This window comes from Littorina saxatilis, linkage group LG2, assembly GCF_037325665.1.
Source record: "Littorina saxatilis isolate snail1 linkage group LG2, US_GU_Lsax_2.0, whole genome shotgun sequence".
NCBI classification, from domain to species: Eukaryota; Metazoa; Mollusca; class Gastropoda; order Littorinimorpha; family Littorinidae; genus Littorina; species Littorina saxatilis.
In genome coordinates, this window is record NC_090246.1 from 8,972,910 (window position 1) to 8,999,675 (window position 26,766).

Consider the following 26,766-nt stretch of genomic DNA (forward strand, 5'->3'; position numbering starts at 1 on the left):
ACTGTCTTGCGTACATTAGACTTCCGGTTGAGAAGGAAAAGGAGGCAAGATGCCGTTGCCACTACAGCAAGGATTGTTTCAGGTTTGTACACCCTTTTGTCGTTTAACATTCCTTTGTGGCGTTTAAGTCTCCCTTGTTGTATATATCTGCATGCTTAAACAGTGTCTGTAAGACTTTGGCACTCTGTTGTGTTGTCTGATGCGAATACTCCACGGTATTGAAAGTTGTAGAGTCATGGCGGAAACATGGAAAACGTCCAACTTGCACAATGTTTAGCATCCCGATCATTCCTTCAGAACATCTTTGTTTTTGTGAAAAGAAGTAGTTGCTTTTATTTTTGAAGAGATTGTGAGTTCACATCCGTGAAGCCCTTGATGCCCACTTAGGGTAGTGCGTAAGCCGGTAACTCACAATTCGACTTTCCAGCACACCTGTCCTTCCTTGGTATCACTTATTCACTAGGAGACAGGGCATAGATGTACACCTCCTGCGGAATAGTAATTCAGGGATGTTGCCACAAATTCATACCTATAGGACAAATGTCCTGAGCTCTTCGGCATCAATAGGACATTTGACTGCTTTCAGACATTTTAATAGGACATTATCAGGGCCTCACATCCATGAGAGGTAGCATAGGACAAATGTCCTGGCCAATGTAAAAGTGATAGGACATTTGTCCTGAACAAAAACAAATCAATAGGACATTTTTTTCCCGTAACAAAACGTAAATATAATTAAACTTGACTACTTTCTTGGCACGAGGGTAAAAGAACAAAAATACTTTTCTTGGCAAAAAGTGAGCAGCTTTGACTGCCACAGCTGCCCCCTTTTCTTGTTTTGTCAGCTGTCGGGTTTCAACTATCTCCTTGTCTCTCTGGAGAGATGGCACTTGCACATTAATAGCATGGTCTTTGGTTTCTTGATGATCGTCACGATAAGGGCCGATTTGCGAAAGTTCGAACAGCCAACGGTAAAAGTGTTGGACTTCCCTGTGTGCTGACATGAGGTGCAAAACATAAGTTTCCTCTCTGGGTCATGCGACATCCACGGGAATGATGTCGCCCAGCTTGAGACGAAGTTACGCGTGGGGGTGAGGGAGGGGGTAGTGTCTTTCTTCGGCTCCGATGTTTGACCATCGCGATCGACATTCTCACCTGGGCGATCAGGCTCTAACTGCTATGGGGCTGGAGGAAGCTCAGTTTCCGTGCTACTGACAGATGATGAGGGAAGGGACTTGAAGTGTAATTTCTTCTGTCCCTTTTCTGGGATCAGTTTTTGTTTAGGCGGCATGTTTATTATTGTTTGTTATTTTCGGGGAAAGCGCGAAGGGAGGCAACTCTCAACTGGCTTCGAGCATTCCGAGTTGCGAGCCTTGGAAACTCTTTGGTACTAGAGGCACAAAGTGTCTAATTTCGTCTGCTACACATCGCTTCGCAATACATCGATAAAATAGCATTCAAACTACTGAGACAGTGACAAAAGGTCAGGTGTCATGTCTACTGTCCCGAATGACACACGATTGCTGACATTTCACCATTGCCAACAGAATAAACAAATAAGAAATAGGTAGAAAATGAATGTGAAAACTGACTTTAATTGTTGATCACTATTTTCTATACCACTAACAAATAATCTACTTGCACATAGCTGTTTGGCAAATGTATGTTGCATGGGACACACTGACATGAAAGTGGAAGATGTTTTTCCCTCTAGAGAAACTACATATCAAGTTACACTTTTTGTGCTCTTCCATTCCAGTTGGCAATCAATTGTTAACGCATGTTATTAGAAAAAATAGAACGAAAACAGATTAGATAGAATGAAAAATGTACTGGTGATGTCATTTGGGACATACTGACATGAAAACGTCACCTTTTGGCATTGTCTCTACTGTATATTGAGAAGTACTGACGATGTCCGGATCAAATGATAGAATAATCGGACATTGACCACTTTGTGACAAAAACATTAGGACATTTGTCCTCCTGCATGAAAAATGTATAGGACATTTGAAAAAAATATCCTCATATGTCCGATGTCCGACGTGGATGTGAGGCCCTGCATTATAATTTTGTGCAACCAAAAACTTCAGCACTCTTACTTTGATTGGCACACAAATTGCATGATTTCCTGACAGAGCTTTTTCTTGACATATTCGACAAAACAGTTTGCCTATATAAATGGTCTCTTTGCTGTCAAATTCTAACCAGCTAGTACTAAACAGGGTCAACCATGAATAGTTAACCTAATTAAAAGACTGTCTGTGCGAATGTCCTGTTGTACGTACATCTTCAAGTCACGATACCTTACTTTCCGTGATTGTGGAGGTTTCAGCGGCGACACTGTCATTGGCGCTGTCATTTTCCGGAATTATGCTATTGCTAGCCGTGTTTTCCCGTGTTCTTCTTGGCCCTAATGTAGCACACGATGCCGTTAAAATGCCAAACGTGTTCAGCTTTTTTGTTTGTTTGGTAGGCTTTAGCTTTTTTCGGTGGCATAATTCAGTGCCGTGCGCTTCAACTCTAACCGAAAGCGAATTAAAGCATACGTGAGCCTTGGTCAGTTGGAGTTGTCTCCCGTACTCCTAACTTAAATAGTGCTGTAGACGGATGTACGCAAACAGCTCATACCGCAAACGGTTCGTAAAACGCAAGATCTGCACTGCACAACTTCAGTGCACCTGTACGCGAGAGCGCTTAGTCACTTTTTGAAGATTATTATCATGAAAGGAAAATTATCAAATAACGCGCTGTCCGAAGGAATGGAGTTCTTATCGGACAATAACCGCGCTCAGTTGAAAACGATAGGACATCTGACCGCCATGCGGCTAAGTGAACCGGACATTTGAGCCTTTTAATCGGCCGATGTCCGACGCCTAACGACATCCCTGGTAATTGCGTAAGAATAGCATGAGAAGTAACTGTTTTCAGGCATGGAATAACATGTGCAGCTCATTTAAACGTGTGGAAATTGTGTCCAAAACTTGCTGCCACTGTATAACAGTCCCCTGTTTCTTACACGTTACAGGCGAGTGGGGCGAGGAAGTACCGTTTCTTGGGCACTTCTCGCCGCGAGTGACACTTGGATTCTCGCCTCGAACGCTAGGTAGCTTTGGGCTTGCTCACTTGGCGAAAAAACATGGCGGCCAATTAGCTGCCAATTCGATTCGCTATCCATGGTTGTTTACCGACCAGTGCAGACGACCTTTCCTGTATCAACCAATGGCAATGGTGTTTAATTCTTGCTTAGCTAGCCATCAAAACATTTCATAGACAGTCTCGCCTCCTAGCTCCGCGAGCGGCTAGCCGAAACAATATCTCACCTGAAAGAAACACGCTTCAGGTCTACTAATACTATCTTTGAAAGATAATTTTTAGTTTGCCAAGTAGAGTGAAGTTCAGAAAAGAACCTATTTTTGAGATAGACAGTGACAGAGTTTCACGGTGCAATTTGCATGATTAATTTTATCTCATGTTTTTGTGGTACTGGTAGACCCTCCGATTTGGACCATAGCATAATGATTTACGATTTCCATTTTTACACAATTCTGTCCTCTCAGTCCAAAATTGCAGTTGCACTTGCAACCACCAAACCTTCGCTTCATCATGGACCGCTCTATAGATTCAGAACCAATGTTAAAAGGAGAGGAAATGGTGTGATAGTAATATGTTTTGTGCCAAATAAATAACATTTTCTTTGATTCTTCTTCACTTCAAGTTTAACCAAATTGGTTTTAAATGAGCTGATGGGCGTGTCTTGCTGAAAGAGTGTGTGAGGGAATCAGTGCTGTCCATGCACTGCATCACAATGGTTATGAGAATGCTTGGTGAAAGAGTGTGTGAGGGAATCAGTGCTGTCCATGCACTGCATCACAATGGTTATGAGAATGCTTGGTGAAAGAGTGTGTGAGGGAATCAGTGCTGTCCATGCACTGCATCACAATGGTTATGAGAATGCTTGGTGAAAGAGTGTGTGAGGGAATCAGTGCTGTCCATGCACTGCATCACAATGGTTATGAGAATGCTTGGTGAAAGAGTGTGTGAGGGAATCAGTGCTGTCCATGCACTGCATCACAATGGTTATGAGAATGCTTGTTTTGAGAGAGAAAAAGAAACTGCCTATTGCCAGATTTGTGTAGCTGTCTGTGGTTGTTTTGGAGTGAGAGCACGCGAGAAGAGGCATTAGAACAGGAAAACAAATAAAAGTAAATGTATGCATTAACCCAAAGTGTGCAAAGCTCTCATTTTAACAGTATTAACTCAGAACTGAAAGTGGAAAGGATATCTAAAAGTACAATTACAAATATAGCACATGTATACAATATGCAACAAAAGCAGAAGTCAGAGACTGATCTATTTAAACCTTTATCAAGCCTGGGAATGGGAGTTCTGGAAGAGCGGTTCAAGAAAAGGTATGAATCAGATGACTAGTTTTGACCTGTGAATGATTTGCAATTGCAGGGCCAAGCAGCAGTGGAACCAATGCAAGTTGACGGAGCCCCTGAGGAGAATGACAACATTGAAGAGGAGCCACAGTACACAGTGGAAAACCCATCCCTGGTGAGTCTTCCTGGTCATCTCAGCTCATCAGGCCAAAAAAAAAAAATTGTCTGTTTCTGGTAACATGGCTAAAAAAGAAAAGGGTCGGTAGGTAGGGATTTTTTTTATTTTTTATTTTTTTAAATTTTTTTTTTTTACCCCAAATGTAGACCAATAAAACTAACTTTAAAAATCGCGCAAAGAGACTGGATTCACTATACATAGAGACAAGACACTCAACACATTTACAAATCGTCAGCGGACTTTCGTTTTCACACGTTTTTGTTGTTCATTTTCTCACCCTGTCCTTTACCACCAAAACAACAACAAAAAATTTTGAGTTTGGAAAAAAAAAGTTTAGGGTCGGCGCCGAAATTTAGGGTCGGTCGGGTGACCAGAAACAGACAATTTTTTTTGGGGGCCTAACAGTGACACTAGTTATACCTTCAGTCTTAGTTATAACTTCAGTCTTCTGTAGCAATGACTTGGACAGAAAGTTATACAACAGAAACAAAAGCAGTTGAACTAAACTCACTTTGAACATTAACTTATTGACATTCAGGGTTTATCCTGGGAGAAAAAGGCAATGGGACATTTGTCCCCCTCAACCAAATTCCGATGGGATATAGTTGAAGGCAAGAAGCGCCAAAGAGGCCTGTACGCGTTTTGACCAAAGATACAATATGGTGCCATCTGAGAATTAGCCGCTATATTTTATTTATTTATTTTATTTATTTTATTTACGAGGATTTATATTGCGCACGTATCTCACCACACAAGGCGACTCAAGGCGCATGTTACCTATTAATGCCGTGTGAGATGGAATTTTTTACACAATATATCACGCATTCACATCGGCCAGTAGATTGACTGCCTTTAGGCGCTGCATCCACCTTTCACGGCCTATTATTCCAGGTCACACGGGTATTTTGGTGGACATTTTTATCTACGCCTATACAATTTTGCCAGGAAAGACCCTTTTGTCAATCGTGGGATCTTTAACGTGCACACCCCAATGTAGTGTACACGAAGGGACCTCGGTTTTTCGTCTCATCCGAAAGACTAGCACTTGAACCCACCACCTAGGTTAGGAAAGGGGGGAGAAAATTGTTATCTGTGTGTGTTTGTGTGTGTGTGTGTGTAATCCGATGTAAAGTGTACATTTGGTGGTGCAGTGGTACGTAATCTCAATGCGCCTTTTGACACACTGAAGGGAATTGTGATGGAACATTTTCAGATTTAATGTTCCAATGGCACAAGGCGCACTAGTACATGAAACCCTGGACATTGGACGTCTGCCATTAGCTTTCTTGATTGTCACGTAGTTGTGGGCAAAGGCAAATGCTTGGAGCAGCTGTTGAGACAAAAATGTGCACGCATGCGCACAATAACAGTCCCAAGCTTACATTAAAAATCTCAGGGCTTGAAAAACATGAAATGTTCAACTCACTCAAAGGCTAAACATTTTACTGTCTTATAAAAACAAGAAAAATTACCATGCAGTGTCGGGCTGTAACAGACATAAAATACATCACATTTACTATTAAAAACTCTTTTAAGAATTGCACTAAAATAAAAACCACTAAAACATATCACATTTACTCAGAATTGAGAGTTGCACTAAAAAAAGCATTGAAATTCCTAAGCAATCCTCACATACAGGAAAGAAAAGACTGGGTAATGTGACTGTAGCTATCCCGAAGGACAATAAAGCATAACAAAATGAGAATGTGTGACTGTCGCTGCACGCTATATCCCCAAGGACAATACAGTATAAAATAAAAATGTGTGACTGTCGCTGCATGCTATTTCCAAGGACAATACAGCATAACAAAATAAAAATGTGTACATGGACAGTTGTTGTGCGCACAGGACCTGGAGCAGCATGCCTCCCAGTACACGGGGCTGGCCCGCCTGCACCGCCTCATGTTCATCGCTGACCACTGTCCGTCGCTCAGGGTGGAGGGGCTGCGCATGGCCTTGAACTACGTCATGACCACCTACAACACCAACCTCTACGGCATCATCCACCGCAAGCTGCAGGAGGCAGTGTCATCGTGAGTTGTCTGCCGGCTTTAGAACTACGGTGGAGCCCGCTTTTTAAGACCCCCCTTATAACACCTCGCTTTTTCACATTTTCTCTTTATGTCTGCAAATGAATCCCATTTTTATGGGGGTGGGGGGGGGGGGGGGGGATGCGGTAGACTCTAGTTGCGTATGTATGTTTGTGCATCGTCTGAATCACTTTTGACAGGATGCAATAATGTTTTCTGTAAAGACTGGATTGACGAACAACTTGGGACTAATTACTCAAATAATGAGATCCTTGTGCAAATTTTAGATGTACCTGGTAGATTTCTGTGGGAATGTTTCGCAAGAGTTAAAGTAGCAGTCTACCAGGGATAGGGTCAGTCTGATGTTGTCTCCCTTTGGATCTTTAAAGAGGTACAAACACTGAAACAGATCTTGAATGTTGTAGGATTGGTAAAACAGTTCTGTATTTATATCAACAATTGAAAGCACAAAAAAAAGCACTGTGAACATTGTGTGTTGTACTTTACAGCAGCAGCAGTTTACCGGATGCGGTGGCGGGGTCAGTGCACAATGTGCCCCCACTGGACGTGCCCTGGATGGAAACCACTGCCAAGAAAGCCGCCTTCAAGCTGGAGAAACTGGATACTGACCTGAAGAACTACAAGAGCAACTCCATCAAGGAAAGCATAAGGTGGACACACACAAAATTCTCACCCCACAGCTTTTCAAACTTCTGATTCCTGAATTCATACTTTCTTGTAGAGCCATGAGTGGATGTTTCTCTGGTGAATGGTTGTCATGTGTGTACGGGTTTTATTTTAGTTGCTAAATTGTAAGAAAAGTCAACACAAGTATGAGGTAATCCTACAGGGATTCTTTAGGCTACCAAAGAGCTTGTCTTTCATGGGTATTGGCTCCAGCCACCTTGTCTGTCTGAGGCACTCTTTAGATGTCATGAAATTCAAGGAGAACGAGAGACTTTAGAAGATCACATAACTGAGAACTTGTTTCATGCGATGTTATGTTTGAAGCTGTGTAAATACCTTTCTCTTTAACAACAGTGTTGTTCTCAGGTCTCGGTCTTCAAACAGTGGCGCAAGCTTGTTTTTGATCTGACGCATTGTTCTAATTCTCGACCTGTCGACCATCCTGATAGTTTTGACATGTAGGAGGTCTAAGCCAGGACATTTTGACCTACATATATTTCCATTCCAGGTCCAACTGACCTGTTATCCTCTGAGCCTGAGAACACCACTGAAACTACAAGTGTACACAAACCTATGGCTTAGCCATTGTTTCATTAATAACACGTTCTGTGTTTAATGTAGGAATCATACTTAATATTATGAAAGGACTATTTGCGCCTCAATATTTTATTTATGTTCTTACGTTTTATGTTGTATATTGTAATGCTGTATACACCACACCTGAGTTTCTCCTCGTTGAGATAATAAAGTGGTCTATGTCTAATATGCTATCTTGTGTGTTTTTGCAGACGAGGACATGATGACCTAGGCGACCATTACTTAGACTGCGGTGACCTTACTAACGCCCTCAAGTGTTATTCCCGTGCCCGCGACTACTGTACTAACCCCAAGCACGTAGTCAACATGTGTCTAAATGTGATAAAGGTAAGTACAAGTTTAAACAAAATATGCATTGATCTCCACTGGCTGGATGATTGTAAGCTAGCAGGAAACAGTGTGTTTTAACTAAGACATGTTGGATAAAAAGAATTTGATTTCATAACCTGTTTCTACTGAACCTCTGGTAATCAGAAAAGTTAATTAAGCTGTGCCGATTACTTCCACTAGTTCGAATCCTCAGTGTCATATATTGTATGTCACGATACTGAAATTGAATAAAGTTTTGTAAAAACCAATAACTACTACTAGAAATCTGTGCGATTTGGTTGATGTTTGGATGTAGAGAAAATTGTATCTGAGCGTGTTGCTAGCTTCAAGCGTTATGTTGTATGATAACATTTCAGAGCGAGGAAGTAGGGTTTTTTAGACAGGGGTTTTTAAAAACTGTTATGCCTCTTTTTTTAAAGGGCTTCTTTTTGTGTGCAGGTTAGCGTGTATTTACAAAATTGGTCTCATGTGCTGAGCTATGTCAACAAAGCGGAAGCCACTCCAGACTCAGAGGTATGATGCTTGTTGGATTTTGATGGACTGGTTCATTTTTGAAAGAACAGAATCTGCATAATCCTGAGATACGCACACATACATACACACACAGGCACGCGCTGGTGTCGGGCTAATTGTTAGCGTTTCATCATCTTCTTTTGTTGTTGGTGTAGTTGTCAGTTCCAATATAATATGCTATGTCCATTCTTCTTCACAATGGTTATTGATGATGTCCCTGTGGATTGTGGTTGCAGCAGAGTACGACGAAGGAAGCCAACCTAACGGTGCAAAGTCGGTTGAAATGTGCGGCAGGGTTGGCGGACCTGGCCACACGCAAGTACAAGTCTGCTGCCAAACACTTCCTGCAAGCAAACTTTGACCACTGTGATTTCCCTGAGGTGAGTACGCTTTTGTTGTATTGCTTGGGATTTTTGAACTGCTCTTGGTGGGTATGTCACTTGGGTGTTGTATGTCTCAGGCGGTCGGTGGTTCATAGTTGTGAAGTTGGTGTCGGGGAGGTGTGTATCAGAACATCATGAGCAGAAATTAAATTTAGTGTATTTTAAACAGACTTAGAGGTTTTCCTTCCATTTATAACAGAACTGTCTTGTGCTCTGCGGAAGTTTGTGTCAATGATTAACGGTTCCAACTGAACATTGTAGTCATATGCCTTACATGTAGACAGCTCATTGTGTGGTACATGTTCACAGCACTTGCCTGTTAAAACCATCACCAAAGTTATCAAGTTTCATCTTTTCTGCGCATTAATTATCAACTGCCGCGATTTGAAACTGTTTTCATGGAATGTAACCAATTTAGTTACACATTATTGCCCTTTCTTGTGTTGCAGCTTCTCTCCCCTTCCAACGTTGCAACCTACGGTGCTTTGTGTGCTCTGGCCTCCTTCGACAGGCAGGAGTTGCAACACAACGTTATAGGTAGCAGGTGAGTTGCAACACAACGTTATAGGTAGCAGGTGAGTTGCAGCACAACGTTATAGGTAGCAGGTGAGTTGCAGCACAACGTTATAGGTAGCAGGTGAGTTGCAACACAACGTTATAGGTAGCAGGTGAGTTGCAACACAACGTTATAGGTAGCAGGTGAGTTGCAGCACAACGTTATAGGTAGCAGGTGAGTTGCAACACAACGTTATAGGTAGCAGGTGAGTTGCAGCACAACGTTATAGGTAGCAGGTGAGTTGCAGCACAACGTTATAGGTAGCAGGTGAGTTGCAACACAACGTTATAGGTAGCAGGTGAGTTGCAACACAACGTTATAGGTAGCAGGTGAGTTGCAACACAACGTTGTAGGTAGCAGGTGAGTTGCAACACAACGTTATAGGTAGCAGGTGAGTTGCAACACAACGTTATAGGTAGCAGGTGAGTTGCAACACAACGTTATAGGTAGCAGGTGAGTTGCAGCACAACGTTATAGGTAGCAGGTGAGTTGCAGCACAACGTTATAGGTAGCAGGTGAGTTGCAACACAACGTTATAGGTAGCAGGTGAGTTGCAACACAACGTTATAGGTAGCAGGTGAGTCAGAAGGATATCCTCCAGCCCGGGACTCTCCACTTTGATTAACATTGACGGGCGAAGTGGCGCAGTGGTAAGATGTCGGCCTCCTAATCGGGAGGTCGGGAGTTCGAATCCCGGTCGCTGCCGCCTGGTGGGTTAAGAGTGGAGATTTTTCCGATCTCCCCGGTCAGCTTATGTGCAGACCTGCTAGTGACTTAACCCCCTTCGTGTGTACACGCAAGCACAAGACCAAGTGCACATAGAAAAGATCCTGTAATCCATGTCAGAGTTTGGTGGGTTATGGAAACACAAAAATACTCAGCATGCCTACTCAACGAAAGCGGAGTGAAGCTGACTATGCTCTGAGAGTATAGTGTGGGGAACCCTAATGGGAAAACGAGCTCACACGTAACCAGAAAATTCTGGAACGCTGAAGAAGAAGTAGATTAACACCCCAGCAGGCAGTTGGTCACAAGAAAATTAAAAGTGTGATCTTAGGAGAAATAACAATTACCCTGTGGCTCAGAATGCTTTGCACATTTTTGAGTCACTTGAGAAAAAGTGACTCTATGTAATCGGTCAGTGTTAGTCTGTCCGTCCGGCCGGCCGTCCGTAGACACCACCTTAACGTTGGACTTTTCTCGGAAACTATCAAAGCGATCGGGCTCATATTTTGTTTAGTCGTGACCTCCAATGACCTCTACACTTTAACGATGGTTTCGTTGACCTTTGACCTTTTTCAAGGTCACCGATCAGCGTCAAAGGAAAAATTAGACATTTTATATCTTTTCTCGGAAACTATCAAAGCGATCGGGCTCATATTTTGTTTAGTCGTGACCTCCAATGACCTCTACACTTTAACGATGGTTTCGTTGACCTTTGACCTTTTTCAAGGTCACAGGTCAGCGTCAAAGGAAAAATTAGACATTTTATATCTTTGACAAAGTTCATCGGATGTGATTGAAACTTTGTAGGATTATTCTTTACATCAAAGTATTTACATCTGTAGCCTTTTACGAACGTTATCAGAAAAACAAGGGAGATAACTAGCCTTTTCTGTTCGGCAACACACAACTTAACGTTGGGCTTTTCTCGGAAACTATAAAAGTGACCGGGCTCAAATTTTATGTGAACGTGACTCATTGTGTTGTGAATAGCAATTTCTTCCTGTCCATCTGATGCCTCATATAATATTCAGAACTGCGAAAGTGACTCGATCGAGCGTTTGCTCTTCTTGTTAAGGTTTAGGTTTTGTATGCAGCGCGTTTTCGCTGCAAGTTTGACTCATCCTACCTTTTAACGTCTGTATTACCTTGACTCGTGTATGGTGTAGTTTTGTTGATAAATACCCCGGAGATGACCGCGTTTGAAGATACTGTGATACCATTCTAGTGTATCCTTTGTCTTTGTTTCACTTTATTTAAACAGTTGGGAGCTGAGAGAGTTTATGGATATTGTGATACCATTCTAGTGTATTCCTATGTGTTTGTTTCAGTTCCTTTAAACAGTTCCTTGAGCTAGAGCCCCAGTTGCGAGACATCCTGCACAACTTCTATGAGTCTAAGTACGCTAAATGCCTGAAGCTGCTGGGCGACATCAAGGACAACCTGCTGCTCGACCTCTACCTGGCCCCACATGTGTCCCCCCTCTACACACAGATCAGGAACAGAGCCCTGTGTCAGGTGAGTTCACAATGTCTTGTTACTTGTACTGTGGTACCTGTGATGAAAGACCTACCTGGCCCCCCCACATGTCCCCCCCTCTACACACAGATCAGGAACAGAGCCCTGTGTCAGGTGAGTTCACAATGTCTTGTTACTTGTACTGTGGTACGTGTGATGAAAGACCTACCTGGCCCCCCCACATGTCCCCCCCTCTACACACAGATCAGGAACAGAGCCCTGTGACAGGTGAGTTGTACTGTGGTACCTGTGATGAAAGACCTCTACCTGTCCCCCACGTGTCCCCCCTCTACCCCTCTACACACAGATCAGGAACAGAGCTCTGTGTCAGGTGAGTTGTCTATGTCTTGTTCCTTGCAGGGTGGTACCTGCGAAAAAGGACATCTTCCTGGCCCTCCACATGTCCGTCCCCTCACACACACACACACACACACACACACCCTCCTCTACACACAGATCAGGAACAGAGCCCTCTGTCAGATGGGAGATCAATGCCCCATTTCTGCAGCTTGATGTGTGTGTGTTGAATTATTTGCAATATCCTTTCTCCTCCTCCTTTGGCATTATGTGATATCTGTTGCTCATTTCTGCAGCGCTTTAGTTGTTCTTGTTTTATCTCTCTCGAATACAGTGTTCTTTCTCCTTGTGGTTCGAAGTGCGCAAGTCAGTGTGCGACCGGCAGTGTCGGTGCTTTGAACCGCCTGACACTGCTAGGCAATATTCCTTGTTTTTATAAGGACAGTAAAATCTTTGAGTCTAGAGACTTGTTAACCTTACCTATCAATAAACATCTGCTGAATGGAGAAGAGATCTTTTTTATAAGTTTGATGAAAATCTTCATTGTTGGCATTTATTGATAAAAATCACTGTGGTTTGTTGTGCAGTACTTCAGCCCCTACCTATCAGCAGACATGCGCAAGATGGCGTCAGCGTTCAACACGTCGGTCGGGGCTCTGGAGGATGAACTGATGCAGCTGATACTGGAGGGGCAGATCAACGCTCGCATTGACTCACACAACAAGGTGAATGCACTGCTCACTATTGCTCGCAGTACACGTAGAAACAGCTTCAGATTGTTGTAGATCATGACGTGGCAATAGGTTTCTTTTTTATAGTGTGTTTAGGTGCAGGAGTATTTGCTGCAGTGTTTCAGCTTTATTTGTGACAAGATAATGACAGATCTGTTAGCTTTATAAACTGTTTATCAAATGTATTCATGTGTCTGTATGCAGTAAATGTATATATTGGTAATTGTGAATTTAAAAAAAAAGGTTTAGCTATGAAACTGGGGGCAAAGGTTGATAAATTTAGCTTGATATGCTGTAAAAGCGACTTATAGAGTCTAGGACCTAACATGGACAGTATGTACTCTATTCTCTCTGACGTTACAAAGAATCTGCCATCATGAAATGTGGTTTCCTTCTTTCCACAGATTCTCTACGCCAAAGATATAGACCAGAGAAGTAGCACCTTTGAAAAATCCCTGACTGTTGGTAGAGATTATCAACGTAGAACAAAGGTAAGAGGGAACTACTGTTGATTACTTGCCTTTAGCCGAAAGCATTGCCTTCTCATGACTATCAAGAAAGAACTTTTGTTTGTCAAAATCCAGCGGTGATCAGCTTTGAATTCACACTTGTAAATGGTTTCGACTGCAGTGAAAAGCAACAAACTATTGACTGTTGGAGGAGTATGAGAATTATATAATACAGTGTTGTTTCCAGCCTCAGGAAGATAAGAGGTCAGTTGGAACTGGATTGAAAATAATAATAATAATAATAATAAATAACTTTTCTATAGCGCGAGTCCCATCAATTGGCTCCAGGCGCTTTACAAATTCATTATAGAATAAACTAGCACAAATCAACAAGCACACAAAGCATACATTTAACTGAGACATAACACCAAGAACCCAAGCACTAAGCAAAACTTAGCGTACAATGTTAAAAGTACACACACACACACACACACACACACACACACACACACACACACACACACACACACACACACACACACACACACACACACACACACACACACACACACACACACACGCACGCACGCACGCACGCGCACACACAAAGATACCATTGACAAAGAGACCATAAAGCACATACAGGGTAGAGAGTTCCAAAACAGAATAGAGTTGTGGAGAGTCTACTCAGGCTAAGCAAAGGCTTTACGAAACAGGTATGTTTTGAGTTGGGTTTTGAAGGAGGAAAGGCTGCTGGAATCACGGATAGAACTTGGAAGCGAGTTCCAGACGGTCGGAATCTGGTACCTAAAGGTTCTTTCACCAAAGGTCTTGGTCCTGGTTTTGGGGATGCGAAGGAGTTTTTCAGAGGAGGATCTGAGAGAACGGGATGGCTCGTAGATACTGAGGGAATGGGACAAATAGGGGGGAAGTGATTTCTCAAAACAGCGGTACCCTAACAGAGCGAGCTTGTACTCGATTCTATACTTCATAGGAAGCCAGTGAAGGGTGGTAAGTAGGGGAGTGACATGGTCTTTCTTAAACTTCTGCAGAATGAGTCTTGCAGCACTGTTCTGGACTCTCTGTAAGCGATCAAGTTCTTCAGTGGGGAGGCCGGCAAGCAATGAGTTGCAGTAGTCAAGTCGACTCAGGATCAGAGAGGAGACAAGTTGAACAGTGGCTTGGAGTGTCAGGAATGATCTGACAGAGGAAATCTTGCGCAACTCAAAAAAGGCACATTTACAAACAAAACTAATGTGTTTTTGCATTGTCAGAGCAGAGTCCAGGTACACGCCTAGGTCCTTAACAGCGGTTTGGGAAACAATCTGAGTGTCGCCTATTGTCAGGGAAGTACAGTCAATCTGATTTAAAGCATGCCTTGAGCCTGACAGCATCACCTCAGTTTTTGAGTCATTCAGCTTGAGTTTATTGTCTATCATCCAGTCTTTAACTGACTCAATGCAGCGCTCAGTGTTTTTAACCACTTTTGGAAAATCACTGGGGGGAGCAGAATCCTCTATTTGGGTGTCGTCGGCATACTTGTGGTGTTCGCAGCCATGCCTCGAGATGACGTCAGATAGGTCCTGTGTATATAGTGTAAACAGAACCGGGCCTAGAACAGAGCCCTGAGGTACTCCGTGCTTCAGGGGAACAGGGGATGATTCTTTTTGACCTATTTGTACTCTTTGAAAGCGTTCAGAGAGATATGACACGAACCACTGGAAGGCTTTGCTTATAAATATCTTGGCTTAGTCCGCTAAGTGGTAAGATTGATGGTCAAAAGACCTCCGACATGTCAAAACTATTGGACGGTCAACTAGCCAGGGGTCAAACCTATGCATCAGCTCATATAAAGTATGCACCGGTGACCTAGGCCTGAGAATAACACTGATAATATTCCAAGTAACATAGAGATTTATTCCATTTCTTGAATCTTGCTTTGAATAATGTGTGGCATCCTTTAACCCTGGATTGAAAAAAAAAAATGATAATAATGTAAGATTTGGCTGTTGTTGCTATTGCAGGCTCTGATTCTGAGGGCAGCGGTGTTGAAAAACCAGATTCATGTCAAGGTAAGTTGAACCTGTCAATATAACACTTACCTCGACAGTACTATTCTTGCACATTATCTATTATAGGCCGAAAAAATTGGACAAAACGCTGAGTGGGTACAATTATCTCCCATAACCATGCGCCACCGTGGATCCCAAGCACTGTCCGAGTGCTTCCCCCTTACAGGATGTAGGTGGCGCGTCCTCTTTCTTTTTTCGCGCGTGTCAGACCGGCTGTGTTTCTGCTACGCTCCCGGATTATTTTGGACTAAGAGGCTTCTTTTCTGTGTGGACTATCACCTGTTGGATTATTGTGTGTTATTCCACTTCTGGCTTGAGGCTACGTTGTGTTTCCTTCAACTTGTGCCTCCGTTTTTGTGTGGCGGACTCGGCGTGCCTCCCGTCCTACTTCGTGGTGACCGGTCGTCTGCTTCTCGTTTCGCCGCATTCACTTGAGTATTGACCTAAATTTTCTTTGAATTTTGTTAATTCTCGGTCTTTAAGGGTACGTACAGGGCGAGGTAGGATGTCTCGTCCTGTTTTGGGCTCTGGTTCTACGGAACCAGAGTCTGCCGGGGGCAACCCTTCTCCGGGCGCCCAGCGTTATGTTTTACGCACGGAGAAGGGGATCTTTCGGCGCTCCGACTCTCCCTCCCCAAACGCTTTGCGTTTGCGGCGAGGGAGGGCGGAGAAAGCCTGTTTGAGCAAGCTCAATGCGAGCTTGCTCAAACAGGCTGGGCTTGAGCCTGGGACTTCGGGCGGGGCTGCGCCGTCGAAGGTTCGGGGAAGGTCGAGGGGAAAGAAAAAGCTTCTTTCTCCTTCTCCTTCAGTGGAACAGGCTTCCCCCCCTTCGACGCCGTTGTCCGGCCCTCAGTCTCAGGCTTCAGCTCCTCCCGGTTTCAAGCCTGGGGGGAAGGTTTCCTTCTCCTCCCTGGCTCGAATCCGGGGGCAGGTCGATTCCCAACCCTCTTTGGGGGTTGGTGAATCCGATCTAGGGGCTACTGGAGAGACTCAGGTTTTGACAGCCAACGGCCATACCACGTTGAAAACACCGGTTCTCGTCCGACCACCGAAGTTAAGCAACGTCGGGCCCGGTTAGTACTTGGATGGGTGACCGCCTGGGAACACCGGGTGCAGTTGGCATTAAAATCTTCCTTTTCCGGTGCCTCTCCTGTGCCCTCCTCGGTTTCCACCGCTGTGGAAGCCAGGAGGGACACGGGTCCTCCTCTGAACTCCCTCGCTGGGTCGTCTGCTGCTGTTTCGACAGTAGTTTCGGCCTCTTGGGGGGGGGAGATCGGAGGAGATGACGGGGTCTCTGAATTCCCTCCCCGCTGGGGTTGGGATGCGAATTGACCCCGTTCAGGGCGGTCCTGTGGGGGCAGGGGTTTCAGGCTTCGTGCCTACGACCACTGCTACTACGGTTCCCTCTGACGTCCGTGTGACTGGTGGCTGTCCCTCTTGTTAAGACGCTCCGGCCGACTAGTTACTGGACGTGGAGGTGTTCGACAGAAGGTGGTACTTCTGTCGAATGGTCAGGGCGACGGGAACATTGTTTCTGTTGCTCAGACCGACACCTCCGACCGGACCGTCTTGACCCCACGCCATTCCTTAGCGTCTGGTGTTCGGGTGACGGATGGTCCGGACCAAGGGTCCGGAACGTTCCAGGCTTACGGGTCGGGATCGAACCGGACCCACGGGTCCCGACTGGACTTGACCTCCGGGTTTGGTCCGGACGGGACCCATGGTACGGGACCGTACCGGACCTTAGGGTCCGGTACGGGACAGTACCTCTGGCCCTTGCCGGACCCCCGGACCTACGGGTCCGGATGGTACGGTACGGGACCAGTGGTTCGGTCGGTCTGTTGACCTCTGTTGGTCTGGGTGGTCTGGCACCGAACCGGAACACACCGGACCACCGGACCTACAGGTCCGGATGGTACGGTACCGGACCAGTGGTCCGGTCGGGGCCGGACCACTCGACCACCTCTGTTGGTCCGGGTGGTCTGGCACCGAACCGGACCATGCCGGACCTACGGGTCCGGATGGTACGGTATGTCCACGTCCGACGGAGCCACCCGAACACTTCTGTGGGTACGGATGGTTCGGTACCGAACGGGACCTCCGGATGCTACGGGACCGGACCGAACCTACGGGTTCGGATGGTCCGGTACCGGACCAGTGGTCCTGTCCGAACCGGACCACCCGACCACCTCTGGTGGTCCGGATGGTCTGTCACCGAACCGGACCATACCGGACCACCGGACCTACGGGTCCGGATGGTACGGTAGGTCCACGTCCGGACCGAACCACCCGAACACTTCTGTGGGTACGGATGGTTCGGTGCCGTACGGGACCTCCGGATGGTACGGGACCGGACCACAGGACCGGAACATCGGACCACCCTATCGGATCGGTCCGGACCACCCGACCACCTCTGTTGGTCCGGATGGTCTGGCACCGAACCGGACCTACGGGTCCGGATGGTACGGTATGTCCACGTCCGGACCGAGCCACCCGAACACTTCTGTGGGTACGGGTGGTTCGGTGCCGAACGGGACCTCCGGATGGTACGGGACCGGACCGGACCTACGGGTCTGGATGGTCCGGTACTGGACCGGTGGTCCGGTCCGGACCGGACCACCCGACCACCTCTGTTGGTCCGGATGGTCTGGCACCGGACCACCGGACTTACGGGTCCGGATGGTGCGGTGTGTCCACGTCCGGACCGAACCACCCGAACACTTCTGTGGGTACGGATGGTTCGGTGTCGAACGGGACCTCCGGATGGTACGGGACCGGACCGGAACACCGGACCGGACCACCCTACCGGACCGGTCCGGACCACCCGACCACCTCTGTTGGTCCGGATGGTCTGGCACCGAACCGGACCTACGGGTCCGGATGGTACGGTACGTCCACGCCCGGACCGAGCCACCCGAACACTTCTGTGCGTACGGATGGTTCGGTGCCGAACAGGACCTCCGGATGGTACCGGACCTACGGGTCCGGACCTACGGGTCCGGATGGCCCGGTGCCGGACCACCCGACCACCTCTGTTGGTCTGGATGGTCTGGCACCGAACCGGACCATACCGGACCACGGGTCCGGATGGTACGGTATGTCCACGTCCGGACCTAACCACCCGAACACTTCTGTGGGTACGATGGTTCGGTGCCGAACGGGACCTCCGGATGGTCCGGCACCGGACCAGAACACCGGACCACCCTACCGGACCGGATCGGCACCCCCGACCGGACCGGACCATTTCTTTTCTGATCAGACCCGATGGGTTCCTGTTCAGTCTATAAATGGCGGGGGTTCGTTGGCTGGGCTGACCCAACAGTCGCAGGGTTGTTGTTTTTCTCCCCCTTCGGCTGCTGGAGACGTTTCGTCTTTGGGGCAGGGGTCTTCGCGGCCTCTTGCTTCTGTGGGCGTTTCTTCACAGCCTGCTTCATCGCTTTCGGCTCTTCCCCCTCAAGCTCCCTACACTCCTGCTTTTGAGGAGTTGTCGGGAAGTGAAGAGGAGAGTGAGTCGGAGGACGATAGGGAGGAGGATCAGGGTCGCCCTGAGGTTAACACTGATCCTCTACCCTTGCCGGTTTCTGATGGAACTTCCGAAGCTATGCTTCGTACTTTCCAACAGTACATGACAGACATCACGCGGCGTCTTGACGTCACGGATGCCTCTCTTAAGCGTCTGTCGTCTAGTGTTGACACACGGGACCTGGACCCGGGGTCTGAGGACGAGAGGCAGGAGGCTCGTCCTCGCACAACTAGAAGGACGTTTGAACAGTTTCAGGACGTCCTTCCCTGAGACGCCCTCTCGTCCTTTGAGTCCGCTTCGGCCCGGGCGCGGGAGGCTCACGCCGCGTCTGCCGGCGGCTCGTTTTATGAACGATCCGTCCGCCGGCAATTCGCGTTCCACCCTAGTCTTAGTGCCACGGTGGAAGCGGCAGCACATCGCCTGAGGAGTACAGATTCACGTGCTAACGCGACCTATGTTCCTCGGGAGGACGCGGGTTCAGTGCCATGCTTTCCTTCGGGAGGCGCACCTCCACTGTTTCCTCGTGTCCAATCTGTTTCGTCCCTCCCTTTTCCCTTTGACTCTCGAACTCTCCCTTTCCAGACTTCGAGTGTTTAGGGTGGGGCTGACGGTGATGTGTTCGTTGGGGAGGTGCCTTCGGTCAAGAAGGTGGAACTGAGCTCTGCTTCGTTCCACAATCTTGAGGCCACCGTTTCTTCCACAGTCGAGGCCCAATCACAGGCCTTGACATGGATGAGCACGCTGTCCACACTGTTGGACCCTCCCGATCGGGCAGAGTCCGATTCCACTCGGGTCCTTGACACGGTTCGAGTGGATCGGGCTTTGCATGCCGTGCGATCGTGCGTGACGTCTGCGGCAGAATTGGCCATTGGAACACGGGTCCACTTTATTGGCCCTGTTCCGTGATCATTTTCTGCCTACTTCTATAGTGCCTCCGGATATGAGGAAGAGTCTGAGGAACACGTTTCCTCAGCCTTCTTCCCTCTTTCATCCGGACACTGTTCGTTCTGTGGTGGAGTCCACACGCCAGAGGAACACTGATTCTCTGATGGTTGGCCTCGCTGCTTCGGCGACGGCGGCGGGGAGTAAGAGAAGTGCTACAGTCACCTCCAGCTCCCAGCCTCAGAAGAAGAAGAAGAAGCCAGTTTCACTGCCTCCTTCTTCCTCCTCTTAGGCGCCTGTTGCGTTCCCAAGCAAGACGAAGGGTGCTCAGACAGGTAAGGGGAAGCAGCACCACCAGGGGGGGTGGTCGCAAGCCTGCGCCTGCCCGCCAGCAGAATTTTCAGTGAGTCCCGGCCCTACGTTGACGCCCCCTCAAGTTGCCCCTCTTTCGTCCGTCGGTTCCCTTTTTCGGGCCCGCGGCATGTGGGGCAGACTGGTCTCCAACCAGTTTTTCTTGAGGGTGGTGTGGTCGGGGTTTTCTCTACCGCTGTCGTCACAACCTCCATTGTCCGCTCTAACCTGGACGTTCCCCCCTCCTCGAGACCCTGCCAGATGGCAGGCTCTTCAGGACGAGGTGAACTCGTTGGTCGAGAAGAAGGCGGTCTACCCCCTTTCTCAGCCTTCTCCGGGGTTCTGCTCCCGCCTGTTCACCGTCCCCAAAAAGGACGGCCGGTTCAGGCCGGTGTTGGACCTCTCCACCTTGAACTTGTACCTTCACAGGTGCAAGTTCAAGATGGAAACCCCTTCGTCGGTCCGGTTGGCCATCCGGCCAAACGATTGGGCCATGTCTGGGACCTCCAGGATGCTTACTTCCACATCCTGGTGGCCCCGGGGTACCGACATCTGCTCCGGTTCGTTTGGGAGGGCACAGTGTTCGAGTTTCGGGCCCTCCCATTCGGCCTGTCCTTGGCCCCTCTGATTTTCAACGGGGACAACAACACCACATGCTTAGCTTACCTTCGCCACCAGGGGGGCACCAATTCTCGGTCCCTCTCCCTGTTGGCGGAGGAGATTCTGCTCTGGTGCCAGACCAATCAGGTCCGGATGTCAGTCCAGTTCGTTCCGGGGAAACTGAACGCCCTGGCCGACATTCTCAGTCGGGGCGATCAGGTTCTCTCCACAGAATGGACCATCGCTCACAACGTTCTACAGCGTCTGTGGGCAAGGTGGGACCGTCCTCTGATCGATCGGTTCGCAACTCGATTCAGCGCTCGGCTTCCCAGGTACGTCAGCCCCTTTCGAGACATGAATGCGTTCCACTTGGACGCATTCACTCTCTTGTGGAGGCTCCTCGATGCTTACGCCTATCCCCCGACATCTCTGATTCCGAGGGTGCTGGCAAAATATCTGCAGGAACGACCAAGACTGATTTTGGTCGCGCCTTACTGGCCAACAGCTCCGTGGTTTCCAGATCTTCGCGGTCTCACCCACGTAGACCCTCTACCTCTGGATCTGGACGGGGGAGGTCTGCTCCAGCCTCGATCATGCCTCCCTCATCCACGTCCAGAGAGTCTGTGCTTGACCGCATGGCTCTTGTGCGCTCCAAACTGCTTGCACTAGGATTGCACAAGAGTTCAGTAGAGTTTTCCTTGAACGCTAAGAGGCGATCAACTAATTAGCTCTACGACTTACGCTGGAGAGCTTGGGCCACCTTCGCCTTGTCCAAGGGGATAAAGCCGCTTTATCCCTCAACACAGGACTTGGCCAACTTCCTGGTGGAAGTGTATCAAAAGAAGAGTCTTTCTTCTAAGACTCTTCTTGGATACAGATCTGCCATCGCTTCCACGATTGCGGCCGCTACTGGTCGCAGATCTGAACACTTGATCAGGTCCTCCCTCATCGCTAATGTCCTTTCGGGTATTAGCAATGCAGCGGTGTCTAAACCTCGGGTTTCATTTCCCAAGGGGGATGTCTTTCTGGTCCTCAAACTCCTGCGTAGCAATGAGTTTGAACCCCTGGCAGGCATCAGTATCAAGTTGCTGATTTTTAAGACTAATTGTTCCTCATCGCTTTAGCCACTTGCCGTAGACTCAGTGGTATTCAAGCTTTGAGTGGCCTGGACTTTGACATTGAGTTCACCACACAGCAGTGGTTGCCAGCATGGTCACGTCAGTCTAAGATATGTTTCTTGGGTATATTTTCTTTTACGGTAGTACTGTTCGAAAATTGCCTGGGTATCTTAATCCTTGGATTTAAGTGATTTTGATTAAGGAGTTTAATACTCTACATATCACCCTCACACCACTCTGGTATTCTGTGCAAGAATAGTACTGTCGAGGTAAGTGTTATATTGACTGTAAGGCTTCTTTTTAAGCCTACTGTCTATATGATACTTACCGAGACAGTACTATTAGAGTTTCCCTCCCGCCTCCCCTCTTGATATGTTATGGGCTTTTTGAGGGTCTGCAGCTCATAAAGAAAGAGGACGCGCCACCTACATCCTGTAAGGGGGAAGCACTCGGACAGTGCTTGGGATCCACGGTGGCGCATGGTTATGGGAGATAATTGTACCCACTCAGCGTTTTGTCCAATTTTTTCGGCCTATAATAGATAATGTGCAAGAATAGTACTGTCTCGGTAAGTATCATATAGACAGTAGGCTTAAAAAGAAGCCTTACAGTTTGTACCATTCAGTGCAGCGAAACCGTGTTAAGTGGTTTGTTGCTTATTTTGAGGATTGAAGTTGGGAATTTTGTGTCATGGAGACATGTATGATCAATGTAATGCATCACAATCACAGTGGAAAGATGGGTTCCTTACTTGTCACTCTGTAAATGATATAGTTCACATCAGTTGATAAGCGGACTTTATTTTACATTTGAGGGAGGGTTGTGGTTGTGACAAATGTTACTTGCCGTCTGTGTATGCAGTTGAGAACACAGGTTTGCTTGAAACTGAAAGCAGATCTGTAACATTTGCATACCGTATTTGACGGACTACAAGCCGCGACTTTTTGACTCACATGCAAAGCAAAAGTGAGTATGTACTCACCCGAGTCGTCCGTCCGTCCGTCCGGAAAACTTTAACGTTGGATATTTCTTGGACACTATTCAGTCTATCAATACCAAATTTGGCAAGATGGTGTATGATGACAAGGCCCCAAAAAACATACATAGCATCTTGACCTTGCTTCAAGGTCAAGGTCGCAGGGGCCATAAATGTTGTCTAAAAAACAGCTATTTTTCACATTTTTCCCATTTTCTCTGAAATTTTTGAGATTTAATACCTCACCTATATATGATATATAGGGCAAAGTAAGCCCCATCTTTTGATACCAGTTTGGTTTACCTTGCGTCAAGGTCACAGGAGCTCTTCAAAGTTGGATTGTATACATATTTTGAAGTGACCTTGACCCTGAACTATGGAAGATAACTGTTTCAAACTTAAAAATTATGTGGGGCACATGTTATGCTTTCATCATGAGACACATTTGGTCACATATGATCAAGGTCAAGGTCACTTTGACCCTTACGAAATGTGACCAAAATAAGGTAGTGAACCACTAAAAGTGACCATATCTCATGGTAGAAAGAGCCAATAAGCACCATTGTACTTCCTATGTCTTGAATTAACAGCTTTGTGTTGCATAACCTTGGATGACCTTGACCTTGGGTCAAGGTCACATGTATTTTGGTAGGAAAAATGTGTAAAGCAGTTCTTATTGTATGATGTCATTGCTAGGTTTAGCTGAAGGTCAAGGTCATGTAAAGGTCAAGGTCAAGCATGTGAGTCGTATGGGCTTTGCCCTTCTTGTTTTCAAAAAAAATCGCATTGCGGCTTATAAAAAGATGCGGCTAAAACGTTACCTAAACTTGAATAGCATTCACCTAATGGAAGTCGCCGTGGATTTTCATTTCGCTCGATGAGCGATTACCGGTACTTTATTAGCTCTCTACATGGGTGCAACTCTGCCGGCTACACGCCGGCATCCGGTTTTTGGTTTCATCGGCTGCCGATGTTTTTGTTCCAGGAGAGTTTTTTTTGGCATTTTAAATACTAAAAAAGCTGGACCCCAACTTTTGCCGGTTTTTGGAATTTTCCAGGTTGCACCCATGTCTCTACTCAAGACTCGGCGCTTTTCTCTTTCTTTCGCGAATCTTCGTTTGTCAACAAGTCGTCGTGACAAGATAGCGTACAGAGAAACACCGGATGTATCAGGATCTTGCGCGCTCGAGATTTTGTTTTTTTGTCTCCCGCGATAGTTGAAGGAGCGAGAGCCGCCATGTTGTGTTTTCGTCTGCTCGAAATGTGCGCAAAAGTCGTAAATCATCCCAAAAAAGCTTATTCCGGGCGGGACTACATGTGTGTGTTGCTTACAAATTGTGTGTGTGATATTTTTCTTCAAACTTCTTCACTTTTCTTTTTTGTTTCACTTGTTTATTCTCGGAGCCGATTTCGCCAAATACCGTACTTTCGTTTGCCTGGTTGTTTTGATTGATTGACACGATCTGATTATATTTTTTTCGACGGCGGCTAATATAGTGACGCGGCCTATACGTGGCTCGTCCCAATTTGTTTGTTAAAAGTCGGGGGTGCGGCTTATAAAACGGTGTGTCTTGTAATCCGTCAAATACGGTAATTCCTTTTTGAGGTTGTAAGCTTATGTCCAACTATTTTGTACTCAGAGGTTCTTCTGGTTACATTATTGGTATAGAGTGTACATGTGGTTTTTCTTGTCTCTTTCTGTCATTCTTCTTCTGTGTTCCTGGCAATGCTAGATGATTAGTAGTGAAGTCCCCAGTAGTGATTTTGCCGTTCCCCAGAGCTTCTCGTGAGCCCCAACTGCACTGGGCCGCATCTGTATGTGAGTTGTGTAAAGCATGATTTGTTATCCAACAGAGCCCACCCCGGGAAGGTGGTCAAGGTGGCGAGATGTCCATAGCCCCGGGCAGTGCTAGTGCAGCCAGGAATTGAACCTTCTTGACCCACCTCCACCCTGCGTGACGCTGGACAGCGCTCGGCCCGTTCTCCTGCAGCACCATGCACAACATGGTGTCCATTGTCCAGCTTCACTGTAACTTGCTGGTGACGGGGTGGTGGCCATGAGACGTGCGTCCAGAGAACTGTCAGTGAAAGAGTCTTGGTTGTTGCCGTAAACTGTGTGTGTAGCTGTTCCAGCAAGTCTGCCAAGTACTGCAAACCACCTTGCCACGTCCTGGCTGTGGAACACGATTTTGTTCGGTTCTCTCAGGTTTCTCTTGACAAAGATTTGAGCCTTGTACGCTGTCTGCTACCACACTGCGAAACATAGGACCGGTTTTGATACCTAGAGCGTCCGTCGTGGCTGAGGATTTGCCCACTGCCCATTATCAGGCTTGTGTGACGTTCGAGGGGAAATGGTGGAATGGATGTGTGTGTGCCTCTTTGAACTGTCCTTATACCTGAGTGCGTGTTCCTTGGCTACCGTGATTTGGCATCTTTTCGCATGAACTGTGTGTGCTTGGACAAAAACTGTATATTGACAGGGGAAACGTGTGAATATGCATGCGTACACACACACATATATATGCACATACAGAAACACACATGCGCATTCATGCACACATGTGCCACAGACACACATGCACACGTCAAGGAACACTCGTAGTGACTCACAAAGAGATATATATTATGAACTTTGCAGTGGAACTTAGGAGTGAATGTGTGAAGTATGATTGTTAACTCTTCTCTGTTGTGGCTGTGCAAAACTGTCTCTTTTTTTGAGATACCGATTCTTCAGAGCAGAAAATGTTCGTCTTCACTGTCGTTTCCTCTGTCACTTGTTCAGATTTGTGTTTTTCTTTTTCTTTTCTTTTTTTTTTTTTTTGGGGGGGGGGGGGGGGGGGGGAGGAGGGAGGGAGTGACAACTTTGCTTGAAGAATAACCGTCAACTTCCAGTTTATAGAGTATATATAGCTGTTCAGAATGTTGAGATTGGGAAATGTTGACTGTTGATGTCATTAATCTTTTCTCTTTTTTTTTCTTTTTGAGAGAGAGAAAAAGTGTGAACTCAATCTGTTTGTAAAGATGCTGAATGTTGAGAGCAGGGGATGTTGGCAGTAGATGTCATTTCTCTGTCACTTTCCAGCTTGCCACAATCCACAGGTGTGACATTAGCACTCAAGTGTTGCTGAGCTTATCGCTGTAGAAACCTTGGGTGCAGTGTCTTCAAGTGTATTTGCCTAACCAAGACAAATTGCTTCAACGCATTAGGACAAAGTTATTTACTCGCTCGTATCAATATGACATAGAATAAGAGGGGTCCATCTTGAGATCACTAAGTTTCCAGAGATGGGATTTGTATGCGAATCTGCACTAAGTAATGTACACTCTTTTCTGTCCATCTAAACACATAGAATGTTGATGTCGGAATATATAAATTTCTCTGCTGGGGGCTTTGAAACCTTCACCCGAGTAAGCTTTTTCACTTCTACCGAGCACCATCCCTATGTTTCAACAACACAAATCAAAGTTGTAGACAAATAGTTTTGCTCAACAAGAGTACATCTGAAATGCACATCCCTATGTTTCAACAACACAAATCAAAGTTGTAGACAAATAGTTTTGCTCAACAAGAGTACATCTGAAATGCACATCCCTATGTTTCAACAACACAAATCAAAGTTGTAGACAAATAGTTTTGCTCAACAAGAGTACATCTGAAATGCACATCCCTATGTTTCAACAACACAAATCAAAGTTCTAGACAAATAGTTTTGCTCAACAAGAGTACATCTGAAATGCACATCCCTATGTTTCAACAACACAAATCAAAGTTCTAGACAAATAGTTTTGCTCAACAAGAGTACATCTGAAATGCACATCCCTATGTTTCAACAACACAAATCAAAGTTCTAGACAAATAGTTTTGCT

General features: G+C 46.5%; 1 protein-coding gene and 1 non-coding gene across 5 annotated transcripts; both read left to right on the forward strand.

Annotated features, from left to right (window-relative positions):
• Positions 1 to 16: 16 nt before the first annotated feature.
• Positions 17 to 25,608, forward strand: LOC138958137 (COP9 signalosome complex subunit 1-like). Of its 4 annotated transcripts, none has more exons than XM_070329211.1 (13): positions 17 to 82; positions 4,462 to 4,560; positions 6,397 to 6,596; positions 7,103 to 7,264; positions 8,069 to 8,204; positions 8,646 to 8,720; positions 8,957 to 9,100; positions 9,553 to 9,647; positions 11,714 to 11,900; positions 12,785 to 12,922; positions 13,333 to 13,419; positions 15,402 to 15,449; positions 24,754 to 25,608. In XM_070329211.1, exons 1-13 carry the CDS (start codon positions 50 to 52, stop codon positions 24,826 to 24,828), a joined length of 1,479 nt encoding a protein of 492 aa, XP_070185312.1. In that variant the 5' UTR covers positions 17 to 49; the 3' UTR covers positions 24,829 to 25,608. The 4 variants fall into 4 exon arrangements, with proteins under 4 accessions (XP_070185312.1, XP_070185313.1, XP_070185314.1 ...); XM_070329212.1 differs by having other exon boundaries at positions 8,960 to 9,100; XM_070329213.1 differs by having other exon boundaries at positions 6,412 to 6,596.
• LOC138960538 (5S ribosomal RNA) lies at positions 16,453 to 16,571 on the forward strand. The gene has a single exon (XR_011454015.1). It is a non-coding gene; the product is annotated as a 5S ribosomal RNA (ribosomal RNA).
• Positions 25,609 to 26,766: the final 1,158 nt, after the last annotated feature.